At 47.4% G+C, this 16040-nt stretch overlaps 1 protein-coding gene across 3 annotated transcripts in view; it reads left to right on the forward strand.

Moving 5' to 3' along the window:
- The first annotated feature begins 228 nt into the window (after positions 1–228).
- CAMK1G (calcium/calmodulin dependent protein kinase IG) overlaps positions 229–16040 on the forward strand; it is a 31166-nt gene continuing 15354 nt past the window's right edge. The window contains exons 1-2 of one of the 3 annotated variants that reach the window (XM_017525551.2): positions 229–337; positions 11423–11543. In XM_017525551.2, the coding sequence (XP_017381040.1) occupies positions 11452–11543 (92 nt within the window). In that variant the 5' untranslated portion in view covers positions 229–337; positions 11423–11451. Of the gene's footprint in view, positions 338–383; positions 499–1193; positions 1329–11422; positions 11544–16040 lie in introns of those variants that run through there. The other 2 variants (XM_017525552.2, XM_017525550.2) reach the window with 2 other exon arrangements.

The raw sequence follows: 16040 nt of genomic DNA on the forward strand, positions 1-16040 counted from the left end.
AATTGCGCGCATGCACACACACACACACACACACACACACACACGTGTGCGTAGACACACACACCAGGCAAAAATCCACAAGCATTTTTCTGGATGAGACTCATTATTGCTCACTGGGAGGGAGGGAGAGCAGAGCCCTGGAAAGGAAAGAGAGATGCAAGCCACCCTAGCTACTTTTACTCCCCTTTAAGCCTGCATAGTTACGGTCCTGGGAAAGAAAACTCCTGCATTCCTCCCCTTTAATTGGGTTTATTGTTAAAGCACTGGAGCAGCTAGTCCTCACAGACCTGTAGGAGCTGGAGTGGGAGCCCAAGCAGGATTCTGCCTAAGTCCCTGGGTAAGACGAACCTGCTTTTTTTCTTGGCTTCAGGGGGTCTCCTTGCTCAGTGGGAAGCGTGCAGCACCTGGCGAGTGGATTTGAAGAGCCACTTTGTAAGCAGCTTGGGCATTTATTTCAGCCCCAATTTCAGTCTTCCCTGACTCTTTTGGCATCATAAGGTAAGTTGTAGCTGTCTTGGAAAATAAGTCTGAATGGGGTCTGGATGGAGCCATCTGTCCATCGCTCCGGGGCTGGCTTGAATGGAAGTCTTTTGCACTTCTGGGCAGGGAAAAGGGAGAAAAATATCTTTATGTGCCCCTCCTTCAGTGCCTGCATTCTAGGGACAAGCCTCCAGGCTCTGTGCCCGGAGGGACCCCGTCCTTCTGCGGGGGGCGTCAGGACTTCCAGCTCTCTTGCACCCCTCCCTCCTGCTCAGCCTTCATCTGTTAACCTCTCTGATCCCATCCATCAAATAAGATAATGCCCTCTCTGCCCACCTCTTTGAGTTAATGAGAGGATTAGCAGAACCAGGTGGCAAAAGATTTGTAAACAGCCTGTGGCTCTGCAAAGCTAAGGAAGAAGAATCAGCCTCAGTCCCTGCTGGAGGGGTCTGTGGACAGGTTTCAGGCTCCCTGTCCCGGCCGCGTTAAGATGCAGAACACAGCCGAGCTATCACTGTCAGTCACAAGACAGCTCCTTCACCTTCCCCAGGGGCGCGTCTACCTCCCTTCTGTTTTTAAACTTCCTTAGTTTAGCTCTCAGGTGAAGATCTTAAAAGGAGATCTGGATTCACCAGCACCACCACCCCCATCCACGCTGTGGCCCCTTCTCTCCACGTAACTTTGACGCACAAAACATTAACCCTGAGGCTCCCGGGGGCGGCTGCCAGGGCTCGCGCGCGTCTGGCTGCAGTGCTTGGCTGGCCAGCCTCTTGCTCTGGAGTCAGATAAATTGATCATGAGGAAAATCTCTGAGAAGGGTCAAGAGAGTCAAGCAGATTCTGCCTTAGGTAAGAAGATGATCTTTTCCAGATCATAGGCTGGACACAGAACAAGGCCCCTGTCATTCCTGCTGATCCAAGCTTAACCAGAGCCAAAGATGAGACCCACCTCTGAAACAGGCTATAACATAGAGTGCTTAGTAATACCTGATACGGGGACACACTTTACAGTTTGTAATGTGCTTTTACTTAATCAGCTTTAGGATGATCCCGTCAGATGGTGTGGCGTGTATTATTTCCTTCTTAGTACAAATGAGACCAATGAGGCTCAGAGGTTAAATGGTTTGCCTGGGGTTGCAAAGCTGGTGATGGTGGTGGCATTTGAACCCAGATCTGTTGATGGGTTCAGTGATGCTGCAGATTGCTCTGGTGTGTGTGTATGCGTGTGCTTATTTAGAGTACTCTTCAGAAAGTACTCTGGGAAAGAACCTTGAGGTTAGAGTGAGAAATGGTTTGAGCTGGAGCCGTGAGAGGCTTGGGGCAATAGACATGCTGCCTCCAGCCTCGATGCTGAGAAATCTGACTGCTTTGGGGATTCAGCCTTTTCCAGATTGTCCAAGCCATGTGTTCCCAGGGGAATCAATCAGATGTTAGGATTGCATTACAGCATCATGAGGATGAGGGTGGAGAGAGTGACATCCCAGCAACCGCCACCAGGAAAGAGGCAACAGGTTACGTGGTAGAGTGATGAGGAGACTAGCACTGGAATCCAGTCCAGTTCTATCATTCACTGTCTGTTTGATTTGGGGGATTTTTCTGAACATTTCTACTTATCAGTACCTCAGCTGTAAAATGCGGTTACCTTGAAAGGTGGCTGTGGCATTGAACAAGATAATGTATGCAAAGTGCCTAGTGCAGTGCCCCACCCAGGTGCCTGGTCCCGGGCAGCAGGGATACTACAAAGCTTGGGAGCCATTCTACCTGGAAGTGAAAAGCATCCCCTCCTAAGAAGAGAGCGCCTTCCTCACTCCCTCTCCCCCATACACACGCACGCAGGGCCAGAAATAAATTGCCACACGAGTGCGCGCGAGTGGCGGTGCCCAGCCGCAGCCTGCCAGCGCCAGCGAGTGAATGAGCTGCTGCATGAATGAGGGGGAGCGGCTGAGTCTGCAAACAGGCTGCGTGCCTGGCGCTACAACTGCAGGCGCGCCGCTACGGTCAATGGCGAGGGGGTTGGGGCTGAGTGGGAACGGCTGCCAGCAAGACAGCAAGCTGGAGCAGGCAGAGGACTGCATGGACTGTCCGTGACTGCCAAACCCATGTCCTTGGAGGAAAGGCTGATAACTCAGAGCTTCCTGACACAGCCCTTCGTCCTGAGTTCAGCCTGTCCTTCCTTTTGCACTCCATCCCTGGTGGGGAAAGATCCCTCCTCTCCCCTTCTGGGAGCCACAGGAGAGTGCCTGGCTGGGAGGCTTAATAGTAATGAGCATCCAGGCTGTAGGAAGGAGGCACCTCTTGCAAGGGATTAGGCTTGAAGGCAGTGTGTGACACACAGTCAGCAATAACCTTGAAAACTCCTTAGAAAAGTGCCCCACTGGAGACCTGCATACTGCCCAGGAAAAAAAAAAAAGTATTATTTCCTCTCACATTGCAATAGTTCCCGGTTTTCTTGGTTGAGTACCAGAAGAAGTAGTTGGCTTGCATTTACAGCTATGATGTATGAAAAATCATTTATCTTTAAACACTATAGAATCACAGTGAGATGAGATGCTCACACTGTGAAAGGCATGTGGGAGCTTGGGACCAGATGAAGGAACAGCAGATTCCTGTGTTGTCCTGTGCTCACCCCTGTTTAAATCTTTGTTTCCCTTTCTCTTTCCCCGTTCTCACTGTTTGATTCATGTGCCTATAATGTGGACCCACTGCATGGCACTTCAGAGGCTGCAAACTGCTTTTGTGCCCATTGAAGCATTAGACCTCCAAAGGAATGCTGAGAAATAGAGCAGGGATCATTATTATTCCCATTCAGCAGATGAGGAAACCGAGGCCCAATGTGCTTAGGAGCACACTAAGAATAAGCAACATACCCTGCTCTCTACAATGGCCCCTGTGCTCTCTTAAATGGCCCTAGAGAATGATCTTCACATCCTCTATAAGAAGCACAAAATAAGCCATTATGTGTGCTTATTGTGTGCTTCTTATGGTTTGTCACTGCTAAAAGAGTGATTTTGTTAAACTTAAATATGGGTTTGCGCCTTAAATAAACTGCAGGCAACAATTCAAAAACCTTCCTGGGTCATTTTGTGAACAGAAATTGGCACGCAGAGTTGGTCTTTGAAATGCAGAATGGCAATGGCAAAAGAGCGGGAAATGGAGTAGGTAGTTTTTGCAGTTTCTTTCCAGCCAGAAGTCTCCTGAAGCCTTTAGGATCCAGAGCCTGGGCTTTGGCAAGCTGATGAGCCACATGGGTTGCAGTTCTGACACAAGCCCAGCCATTCACCTGTGACACCCGAGGAGGTTGGGACTGTGACCCATCACGGCAGAGGGCTGCTAGAAATTTCATCTGTCCCTCCAAAATATGAAGAATCACAAAGCATTAGAGATGGTGTAGTCTACATTTTCCAAAGTATGCTCTGAGAAACCTAGATCCCCTGGACACTAATATTAGTGTTATAAGAGGAAAGAATTTTACTATCTACTAAATTTGGGAAATGCCAGATTAAACAGCTGTAAGCATGTGTCTTTAATGGTCCTCCGAGCCTTTATTAAGCTAATGTGGATTATGAATCTCCAAGAAGGGGGCCAGAGGAGGTAGCAAGTCCACCCTGCTCAAGAGTCACCCAGCAGTAATATACTGAAAAGCAAACTTCAGGGAACTTTAATCTAGTCCGATCTCCTCTGTTCACCAAAGAGGAAGATGGAAGCTCAGGGATGTATAGTGATCTGCTTGGGGCCACACAGCTCCTGGATGTCAAACCAAGACTGGAACAAGCCTGGGTTCTTTCTAGTGTTCTTTCAATCCAGTGGATGATATACAGTCCAATATGGGCCGGAGTCTAGAAAATTGTGGGACCCAGGCAAGAAAACTTCCCAACTTTTGCCTTTTACCCCTTTGTAACCAAACACTGTACATATTTCCATGATTTCGTGTGTCCCAGCCTGCAGGCAGAAAGCACATTCTTATTAAAGATGATCCAACCGATAACCTCCCTCCCAAGGCCCAAAGGCCTTTCTGAGTCATGCTCCCAAAGAGTGGAAAGCCCTAGAAGCAAAGACTATAAAGCAGTCTTAGGATAGACGGATTCCTCTAAGGTCAGTAAAAGAGCTAGTCATGATCTAGAAGGCTCTGAGCCTGCTCACTATGCCCCAGAGTGATTCATACCTCTTTGTTCAGAAGCCCCTAGTAACAGCACTGGCAAAAGGAGGGTGACTCTTCCCATAGATAGAATTGAGAACCATTATCTGTGGGGTTGAAGAGGTGCTACTCAAAGATGCTCTCCTTCCCTGTCTGTATCTCCTCTGGTTTGTCCATGCCCAGTTGTGAACACTATTATTGTTCCTGCACTGTACATACATTGAAATGGAGTGGGGTGGCGTGGGGTGAAGTGGGGTGGAGTGGATTGGATAGAAAGCCTTTGGATTATAACGTGATGCTTCTAAGACTCTGGATCACCTAATTAGGAAGGTAACACTTTTAAGCTGTTAGCCCAGCTGATTCATTTAATAATCACCTTGGGGCAGGTCCTGAAATGGCTGCAACTCAAATAGGAATCTTTGGGTAGGGAGGCCACATGGAGAGTGGGGCAGAAGTAAGAGTCCAGACAGAGAATCCAGGCAGTGTGGGGTCATGAGGTGACCTGGCAGTTTTTGGGTATATGACCGCAGTGAGGCGGCCCTGCAGACAAGCCTCATCTGCCTGAGAGTTCTGTCTGGGGAGAGTGATGCTCCCTTTACCAAATGAAGCTGGAGAAGGAGGAAAGACAGAGAAGCTCCACGGAAGGAGCACCTGCCTCCTGGGCTCACAGCCCAAGCATCTCTCACCACCATCTCATATACAGGCATCACACGGCCTGCCACTAGGAACATGGAAAGGGCTGCACACAGAGGCAGTGTCACCCCAAGGCTGTACTGCCAGCCCTTTAGGAAGAACTTTCCCCTCTGTAGCCTCCTTCATAGCTGCAGAATTTTCCCCCAAGAGGCCAGGAAGACCATCCAAAAATACACTGAAGCACTAACCAGGAGGCAGGTACAGCACGAAGCCCAAGGGAGACAAGCTAGCCAAAGTCTTTGTGTGGAGTTACTTTCTATAGAAGAGATCAACCTCAAACAAATAAACGGGGTGCTTTGAGATTGTCACACGTATTATAGAAGAAAGCACTGGCTCACCTGAGAGAGAGCAACTTTGGGTGTGCATAAATGGACTCCAGGTAGAATGGTCAGGAAGAGCCTTGTCTAGTGTCCCAGGAAAGTTCTTCTGACCAAGAACTGGACACAGATCCCTCCCAGGCACTACTGTCCCTGAAATGATGACGACAACAAAGAAGCCAAGCAGATTTGGCCTTCTGTGGCCATTCCACCCTCTTGTGCTGCTGTGCCATGGACAGAGCCTCACAGCGAGGACTACAGGGAGGGAAGGCCCTGCTTCGGTCTCTTCCCAGGGCTCGGCTCGTCTTGCTATAGGTTCCTGTCTAACGCAATATAAAGAATACATCCACCCACCTTCCATACTCATCTTAAGTCTAACTCCTCCACAGTGCCCTCCGCAATCAACCCAACCCCAAGGTTTTCTTTCTCATTCACTCATTTAGCAACCATGGGCTGGACCTTTAGTGAGTGCCAGGCACAGTAGTAGGTTCCAGGATTTCAAAGATGAGTAACACATGGTCCGTGTCCTTTAAGCAGACTGGCCTGCATTCTTAGCTCCTTATTTATATATCTCTATTTGGTCTTCATAACTTGATTGTAAGCACTTTTAAGGCCAGGCTCCTATCATAAAAATGTCTATTTATACTCCAAAGGGTATACAAAGGAAGTATTCAATAAATGCATGTTGAATGAAGGAGTATTACCTCCACAACTCAAAGATAGTCCCATGAATAAGGTTATTTTCTTTGCCAGGAACCATTTTTGCAGAATATTCTTGAGAATCTTGCCCTGTTGAGGCGCAAGGCGCCTGAATCAGCCACGAAGCCAACATCCTCCACGTCTCCTGAGCTATTGATGTGAAATCAGCCCTAAATCTCAGAGAAATCTGTGGCGGCTGCTCCAGAGCTTTGAAACCCAATGGAAATTGTTGCCAGAAATAGAGTGAGAGGCGGGGAGTACTTTGGAAACAAATGAGAGCAATATTGGAGCTTCAAGCTCCTTAGAATTTGTTTTCTTTTCCTCTGAAAGGGCCTAGATTACACAAGTCAAGAGAGGAGGGGGAGGACATTAGCAGAAAGAAGCAGTGTGCAGCCATGGAAGGAACGTGGGCACCCCTTTCAAAGCCCGCTGTTCAGACCTCCACCACGCAGGGCATGGGGGTCCTGAGGCGATTGCTGCAAGGTTACAGAGGGGTGGGAAGGAAAATCCAAAGGTATGGGGGTTTCAGATCTGGGCCTTTGAGTTTTCTGCATTGCACTGAAGACGGAACTAAATGGTTAGAATTCAGTGTATGGGAGGAGGGGTGGGCGGGAAAGATGTTTTCTTATAGCCTAGCTTCAGCTAAGAATACTATGTTTTTAAAGCTATTTAAGAGCGAAGGGAAAGAAGGAACAGTGAGTACAGATCTGCTAATGAGGTGGTACAGCCTCCTGGAGAACAGGCTGTCATTCCATGGGAGCTCCGGAAGGGGGAGTGATGGACACCAGGCTCTTGGTCCCAGAGCTGGAAGACAGCCCTTGATTGGCTCCTTACCTGGAAAAGCAGCATCTACAGCCCTGTTGCTCTGTGGAAAGGGGAGAGAGAGAGGGTGGGGGAGGCACAAACGCAGTTGATTTTGCCTCGTTAAATGTTCAAACCTTTGCCCTCATCCTCTACATTCAAGGCTTCCCAGCAGCAGTGTATCGACACAGCAAGAAGTATTTTTGATGCCCCCTGGAGACTGGGTCAGCTAAATGAGACTCTTTAAACCTCATAAGATTAACATGCAATAATGGACAATCTCAAATTTGGAGTACCCCAATTTTCTTTCTGTAGCCTGGTAGAGTGAGAGTTCATGCATTCTAGACACTAAGCACCCTCATATGTGGAAGCTGCTAGATTTGGGGCTCAGGATCTACAGAAAGGCATCTGGCTAAAGATGTCTCCCTAGTCTTATATTCCATCCTCCTCAAAGGGAGCCCCACCAGTCAGGGTCCATTTGTCTCCACCTTGTGTACTGTGCCTTCGAAGTCAAGTATCAGCCCACCACTGCCGGCAAGACCTCCTCTGGCCAGTGCCTGCTGGGTCCCTCCAGGATCCCACCCTGCCAAGAGGAGCACATCAGTGAATGGGCCAGGAGACCCAAGCACAAGCTACTGGATGGATATTCAACAAGATCGATCATGAAGGAGTTTCTCATATGCATTTTAAAATAATAAATAGCCACCAATTATTATATAGCCAGGTTGCAACTTCCCACACTATACTAAAATGTACACCAAAATTCCTTGTTTCTTATAAATCTTTCTCATGAACTTCCACCCCATCAGGCAGCAAAAAGGGAAATGGGGAACTTTGCATTTGAATTTGTCCGCTGTAGCATATCAATCTCCCTTTGGCTGTCAAGAGTCTCATTTAGCTGACCTTGTGCCTTTCAGGAAGACACACAGTCTTAAGATGGCCTTTCCTCTTTCTGCTCTACTTCAAGATGGCATTTTATGTTGAAAGGTATTTACCTGACTTTGTTGTCATATGGGAGAAAGGGGCCTCAGACTTATCAGAGACTCTGGATTCCACAGTCCTCTGGATCTCATCAGAAGCTGACTAGTGACCTCTGAGATATGACTGGTCCCATTGGCTCATGGGGATCATGCTGACATACTCTACTAAAGGCCCTTAGCCCAGCTGTTTGCTTATCTGAAAAGCTCTAATCATCACTGTCTCCTTGCCAACCCCAGCAGGCTGGCCCTGACCTGCTCTACATCCCCTCATAGGGCCATGAGCAGTGATGAGCTGGTAAATGTTTAATGACAGGTCTTGGGGCAGGGGGGAGGTGGAGTCAGGGAGAAACCCTGATTGTAGCTGTTGCCACTATCCCTGGTGTAAATACTCCTATTAGGCCAGGAGTGGTGGCTCACACCTGTAATCCCAGCACTTTGGGAGGCTGAGATGGGAGGGTTGCTTGAGCCTAGGAGACCAGCCTAGGCAACATAGTAAGACCCTGTCTTTGGAAAAAAATTTTAACATTAGGCAGGCATTGGGGTGTATGCCTATAGTCTCAACTACTAGGGTGGCGGAGGTAGGAGGATCACTTCAGCCCAGAGGGTTGAGACTGCAGTGAGGAATGATCACAGCACTGCACTCCAGCTTGGGCAATAGAGCAAGACTCTGTCTGAAAAAAAAACAAAAACCTCCAGTACTCCTACTGTGGTCACTTTCTAGCTGCCAATGTAACACCAGAGATGTGCAGAGCTGACTCTCATGAGCGGGCATGAGCTGGCCCTAGGGAGCTTTCGGAATCTCTGCCCATCATGTGGCACTGTCTCAACTCACCTCGTCCCTCGAGGCCTCCCCATGATTCCTCATTGCCCTCTTAGATGCGGTTGCAGGCAGAGGTCCTCCTAGGCTTACAGCCTCCCACCAGCAGGTCCTGGTAAGCCACCCCACCCATGTCACCGGTCTCCCTATTCCTGAACAGATGCTCTACTCCAAGAGGGTGAAAGCAAAGATCTGTGCTTCTGAAAACTACACCATCTGTCTCCCATCCCCTTTCCAGGATCCACTTGGACCAAAAGTATCCATCTTTCCACCTCCTCTTCCCCTCTGCCAAGGGCCTTGCTTGTATCACATTCTTTTTATTCCCAGGGCTCTAAGTCTCATAGTCGTGTTTTAATGGCGGAAGAGGTTTCCCTCTAGTCCATGGAACTGATTTTACCACGAGTCCTCCAGATGTGGATTACCAGGAATGAAATACATCAATAAATGTCTCTAGAATATTATCTCTGTTACAACTGTTTATCACTGTAGCAGAACAGAAAAATAAAAATTAAAAAGAAACATAATTGTTTATCATGTATGATGCAATGTCTCTGTGTGTGCCATTTCATTTAACCTTTACCGTATCACAAAGGGTTTTGCCCCCACTTTACAGATGAGGAAATAGATTCCAAGAGGTCAGTAACTTGCCTGAGGCCATTTAACTGGTAACTAGCAGAGGTAAAATTGGAACTCAGGTTGACCTCCAAAACTGTGCTCTTCACCTAACGCTGAATTGTAGAGGAACAAACTTTCCTTTTGTTCAAAGGCTATTATAAATAGAAGCCCCATAGAGTCTACAGGTAGTTTTTCTCAAGTGGGGAAGGGAGGTCATTGCCCAAGAGGGACAGCCATTAGACACATTTTCCTATTTCTCCATCAGGTTCAAGGAGTATAAGGGAGAGGGTGTTGGCAGAAATGGTGTCTCACTCATCACTCCCGGACACCCAGTACCCTGCCATCAGCTGTTGGAGAGGGTGGGCAGAGTGGAATATCCAAAGGAACAGAGATTCCCTCCAGTCATTTAGCCCCACCCCAAAGATGTGTTTCTAGTATTCAAGCTCAGTCAGGTCACCCCCAGCCAACCCCAGATGCTCCTGCCAGAGACATGTGACTCCTTTTTGACTCTGTCGGCCCCACCATATGACACATCGCCTAATACTGTAGATAACTGGACTCCCAGAATACATCCCGGGTTCCTCCTCTCCTTCACTCCCATCTGGCCCGAGCCACCATCATTTCTCTCCTAGACTTCTGTCCCCTACCTGTTTTGTTTTCCATGCTGTGACTCCTGCCCCCTCCACTCCCTTCACAGATCAGCCAGCGTGAACTCTTTAAAAAAACCTCAATGGTGTAAGTAACTCCTCTGCTAAAAATTCTTCATGTTTTCCCATCTCACTTAGAAGAAAATCCAATATCTTTAACCAGAGCCTACACAGCCCTTTATGGTTGGCCCCTGCCTGCCTCTGCCTGCCCACTCATCATCCCCCATCACACGGAGCTCACTCTGCACCAGCCACGCCGTCCCTTCAGGCTCTGGAGCACACCATGGTCTTTCCTCCCTTCGAGCTCTGGTACTTAATTTATTTTGCAGAGAAGCTCCTTCACGTGCTGTTTGCTTGGTTGGGGCCTTCACAAACTTTGGGTCTCAGCTTAAATATGACCTGCCCAAGAGGCCTTCCCTGGCCTTTATCTGAAAAAGCCCCTTCCTGTTTATCTCTATGACAAACCCAGGTTTTTGCCTTTCATGGTTTTCCCCACACTTTGTAACTGTATATGTGTGACTTAATCGCCCATTGCCCGTCTCCTTCAGACTGGCAGCCCCATGAGGGCAGGGCCAGCGTCTGTATTGTTATCAGTATACATCGGCACCTTGCACACTGTAGGTGCCAAATAAATATTGGTTGACTGTTGAATAAATGTGGTAACTCCAGAACTCTGATATAAATTTAGGACATGATTCAATTTAGATTTTCGTGAATAACTATTTGCCCAGCACTGTGCTAAATGTTGTAGGAGTTATAAAAACAGCACAATACTCATTCATTTAACCCATAACAGGTGGGAGAGAGGTACTAGTGAGAAAAATTGGGGGAGGTAGCAGAGTTGTGACATTAGAGAGAAAGCCTGGCTGACTCTATAATCTGAATAAACATTGTGACTATCATCTGGGCAACATAGGACATGCCTTAGCCCAGCTCAGATCTCCTCAAGGCGGAAACTCCCAGGTTATCCACACGGGCACTCACTTTTGCTCTGATATGAGCATGCAGCAAGCATGGCGTGCATGTGGTAAGCATTCCATGAATTTATCATTGTAATTTTTAAAAGCAAGTGAAGAGATAGTTTTATTTTTGCCAATTACCCTGGTTTGCTCCTAATCCTTTCTTCTGATAATTACAGAAAGATGTATTTTAGATTCTTTTGCAGCCTGTTTTTATCTTGTTTGAGAAAGCAGCTGACCAGATCTTTTTTCTCCTCTTTTCCCCCTCCCTCCAATAAAGCATCCTCAGAAGCTTCAACTCTGGAGGCGATGGGTCGAAAGGAAGAAGATGACTGCAGTTCCTGGAAGAAACAAACCACCAACATCCGGAAAACCTTCATTTTTATGGAAGTGCTGGGATCGTAAGTCCTGGGACTGTGAGGCCGGGTGGGCTGGGCTGCCTTCAGTGGAAGGTTGGAAGAGTTCTTCCTGGCTGGCAGCAATTGATGAACTGGACTGAGGCTGCTGTGACTTAATTTCAATGACTTTAAGGAACTTAGGAAGAGTTTTGTGGCCTGGGGTATGGTGGGTGGAGTGGGTGGCAGGTACTCTGGGTAATACCAAAGATGATTTCATACACTGGAGCCCTCGGGGAATACCAGTCCCTTTCCCCCAGGGTTTGCCTCCTTCTGACCCACCTGCCGTGACTCTATTCTTCTTCCAGATCTGTGACAGCTTGTGGGTTGTTGCCGCTGTCACAGAAGAGGGGAGCCGGAGAGCACTTCTGGAGGTCCAGTGATCCTGGAACTTTCCCAGCCTCCTCCCCTAGCATCTTCATTTCCATCTTCAGGCCAGATCCATCTTCTGCTATAGCTGGAAGAGAAGGGGGTTTTGAGGCCTAGGGAGCTGCTGGGTCACGCACACCTGAATCAGCTCCCTGCGCCACCATCCTCCCTCCTCCATATTTAAGTGCTTCAGCTGTGCTGTAGTCCATACCTCTGCCAGCCTGCAGGGTGTCTGTGCCTGCTCCTTGAAGATGATTACACGGCTGGCAGACCAGAGACAGCTTGTCTGGAGCTGACTCTCCACTTAGTCCTGCCTCTCCCCTGGGAGGCTGCAGACTCTGATGCAGGCTGGCAGCAGCTCTGGGCCACTGCCCTCCACCCCCTCAGAACCCCAGCTGGTCAGCTAATTAGTCTAGGCTAATTGGGCCTGGGCAGTGAGGAGCAGCTAGCGGGCTGTCCATCTGGGTAAGTTTTCTCTGTAGCCAGTGCCACTTCACTTTGCCCTGACTAGGAAGCAGTGACCTCAGGCAATGATGGCCGCCCATGCTCGTGCTGTAGACAGAGAGGAGACTTCTGAGCCCTCCTGGCATAGGCAGGTTGTCAGGTCTTGCAGGTGCTGGAGGATCCCAGCAGTGTGATGGTCATGAGAGTATTGGCCTTCTATCAAGGGCCTTTACCAAGACAGGAGTGGCTAGAGATGGGGTTTTGGCAGGATAAAGAGACAAGGCTAATGAGTAACTCAGAAATGATTTGCTAAGTGTCCCAAAAATCCAGAGGAGAGGAGAGAAGGGAGCCCAGGTTGACAAGAATTCACTATCTGCTAGACTTGTGCTGTAGGACTCAGAAGACAGACACACCTTCCCTCTTGGAACTCAGTGAAGTTTACCACAGCAGCATGTAGCCCTGGGAGAACACCGGAGCCATCTGGAGAGTTTAGGCCTCCAACTTTTAACTGCGAAAACATTTAAACATGAGGAAAAGGTGAAATAATGGTAAAAGGAACACCAGTACACTCATCACCTAAATTCAACAATTGTTAACATTTCACTGTACAGTATGTATTTTACACAACACACACACACACACACACACAACACATCGCCGAACACTGAACTATTTGTAAATAAGTTGCAAACATGATAACACGTCACCTCTGAATCTTCTGTTTGCATCTCCTAAAATAAAGGCATTTTCACATATATCTATAATATCATTGTCACACTTAAGAAAATGAGTAACAATTCCTTTTAGCCTGGGTGATTTTTGAAAAACAAATCCCTGGTCTCAGACCTACTAAACTGGAATTTTGGGAGATAGCATGCAGCAGCCAGGAATCTATATTTTACGTGCTTCTGGTTTTCTAATGTATCAGCCCAGCAGTGATTTGGAGGGAGCAGGAGGACAAGACAGGAGGCATGTCACAGCTGTTGCAGAAGTTAGAGGTGCTCAGGACAAAGACAAGTATCCGTAGGCTGCAGACCCCACGGAGTTACCGCAGTGAGGTGTGGTAGAGAGTGGAACATTTAGAGAGAGCAGGCTCCTCTGAATCAGGATTCACCAGGATCCCAGGACAAAGGGCTCTTATCTCTGGTCCTTAGCTCCTCTAGAAGAAAGCACCAGGGAGAATATCCTTTTGTTAAACTTGACCAAATGCCATCCACCATTCAGAGCCCTAGGGTAGCTGTAGGGAAACTGTGCAAAAATAGCCCCATAGCAGGGATATGTCACCCAAGTCCCAGGCCTCCTCCTTTCACTGCCCAGGAAGAGATGTTTCTCCTTGGTTCCCTCCTACCTCCTCCACCATCCAGGCTTCCTACAAGAATGGAGAGCTATTCAGAGCAGGAAATGCAACCAAGTTATATCACAACAAGCACTCTTGGATCCAAAGACCCTTCCTGTCTTGCCTTCTGACCCCTGCAACCTTGGCAGTTCAAAACTAGTTCTCTGGTTCTGACCCTGGCAGATGTCACAATTAAGCCCTCTAATCCCCTCCCCTGCCCCAACCACACCTTGTCCAACACACACACTTAAAGCAGTTTAGGCAGAAGAAGAGTAATGGCATTTTAAATTGCCATAACACTGCACAACTCCAGGAGGCACCATTTGCATTCAGTGCTGTGTACATCATACCTCAGAGTTGGGCACACTGAAGGCCCAAATGTGATCCTATTCCACAAGAGGACTCAGAGTGGGGGTCAGTTTTGAAATCTGGGGACCATCATATGTGGTCCCAAAGGGGAAAAAAAGGGAAAAACTCTCAAGGTGGACCGTACTATGTCACAGCTGTAAGGAATCTTTAAGGGGGGATGTGTTTCAACTCCCTTATTTTACAAATTAGGAAAGTGGGGTCTAAAGATGAATACCACACACAATGAATCCTCATCCAGAATTCTCACCCATCTATCCATCCATCCATCAGACAAATATTTCTTGACTGTTTTTCATGGTCAGCCAGGCATAGGACCTGGTACCCACCCACATTCATCTCCCATCATCCCTTGCCTCAGACCTCACAAGTGGCGCTGGACTATGGCTGCCCTTAACTCTACCTGCTGTTCCACACTCAATGCTTTTCCCATGCTTCCTCCCTGCCCCACCAGAAACAGCATTTCAGATTCTTTTTTTTTCTCACTGGGTTAACTCATTCACCTCTAAAATTAAGTTCAGGGTGTTCTTAAGTCAGAGGGCCATGTATTATGTTCTCAGCTATTCCAAGAGTCATTTTGTACAAATTATGAAAAAGGTGCTCTTTCATCTAGCCTGCTGTCTGCTGGGGCAGGAAACATAATAATTACCATATGAACATGTACAATGGCTTCAAGGTGAATGGCACCTGCTGGAGTCATTGCACTGCACAACCTGCCCAAACCATAGCAGGGGCCCTGTCTTAAGTGTCCATTTTCTGTGGTCTCTTAATACGTCATTCTTACGTGTTGTATATGTATCTGTGTTTCACACTGAATTCCAAGCTAGCCCAATGCTAATCTCAGTTCCGGACAAAGAGAGGGTCCATCAGTTCGACAAGCATTCATTGAATGACTGATAGCATTTTTCAAATCAAATGCTAATTGCTTACTTGTCCCTGTTCCTCAGGAGTCTACAGGTTCCTTAAGAATGGAAACACTCACCTTTTAATTTCCAGTGTCTAAGACTCAGTAGGTGCTCAATAAATCTTGGTTGAAGGAATGAGTAAGTGAATGGATGAAAAGAGCAAGCTGAGAAGGCTTTGATTAACTCAGTTCCAAGTGCAGCTGGAAAAACAGGAAACTCAGACACAGGAAACACCAAGTATCTTCTAATGAAGATTTTTAAAGTCCTTACAGAAGCTTCACTACTATTGGGCTTTCATTCTAGCATATGCAGATGGTAGGGCTGAGGATGGCTCAGCTGTTTCCTTACTTAGATTCTCTCTCCTTTTGTACTACTGGGTGTTCTTCACAATGTTATTCAAATAATAATGATGATAATAATAGTATCTAACACATATGGTCTTAATAGATGTCAGGAACACTTTTAAGCACTTTACATATGTCAAGTCATTTAATCTTCTAAACAACCTTGTGAATCACATACTATTGATACTCCCACTTTTCAGATGAGAAAATTGGGTATATGGAAGTTAAGTGACTTTTCACCCAAAAAGCTGAGATTCTAACATGAACAATCAGGCTTCAGCATCTGCACCTAGCTTAACTGCTGTTCTGATGGCCTGGTATCCAGAGGACCCCCTTCAAACCAAGAGGCCTGGAATTTGGAATCCTACCCTGTATTCCCATTGGTTTCCACCTGCTCTGTCTTCAGAGCCTGCCTCAGAGACTGCTAGATTCTGTCTTTTGTCTTTGCAGATCCTACTGAATGAATGAGAGGATGCTCAGCCCCTGGCCTCTGATAACTAGTTCACGGTGATCATCACCATCTAAAATTGAGAGAGGAGTCTTTTTGTTCTCACTGTATCTGCACCCTGTCCCCTGTGCTACTTCCAGCTGCAACTCCAGTGTGCCACACTGAGTCACATAGAAAGTGACATGAATTGACTCATAGTGGCTTCTTTTTAGTGGGCTTGCCGAGTAGAGAAATCTCTCCACAGCTGAAGTGGAGTCTCTATCTCTAGGGGTCATTCCCAAACTACAGAAC

This window comes from Cebus imitator, unplaced genomic scaffold (assembly GCF_001604975.1).
Source record: "Cebus imitator isolate Cc_AM_T3 unplaced genomic scaffold, Cebus_imitator-1.0 Scaffold38, whole genome shotgun sequence".
NCBI classification, from domain to species: Eukaryota; Metazoa; Chordata; class Mammalia; order Primates; family Cebidae; genus Cebus; species Cebus imitator.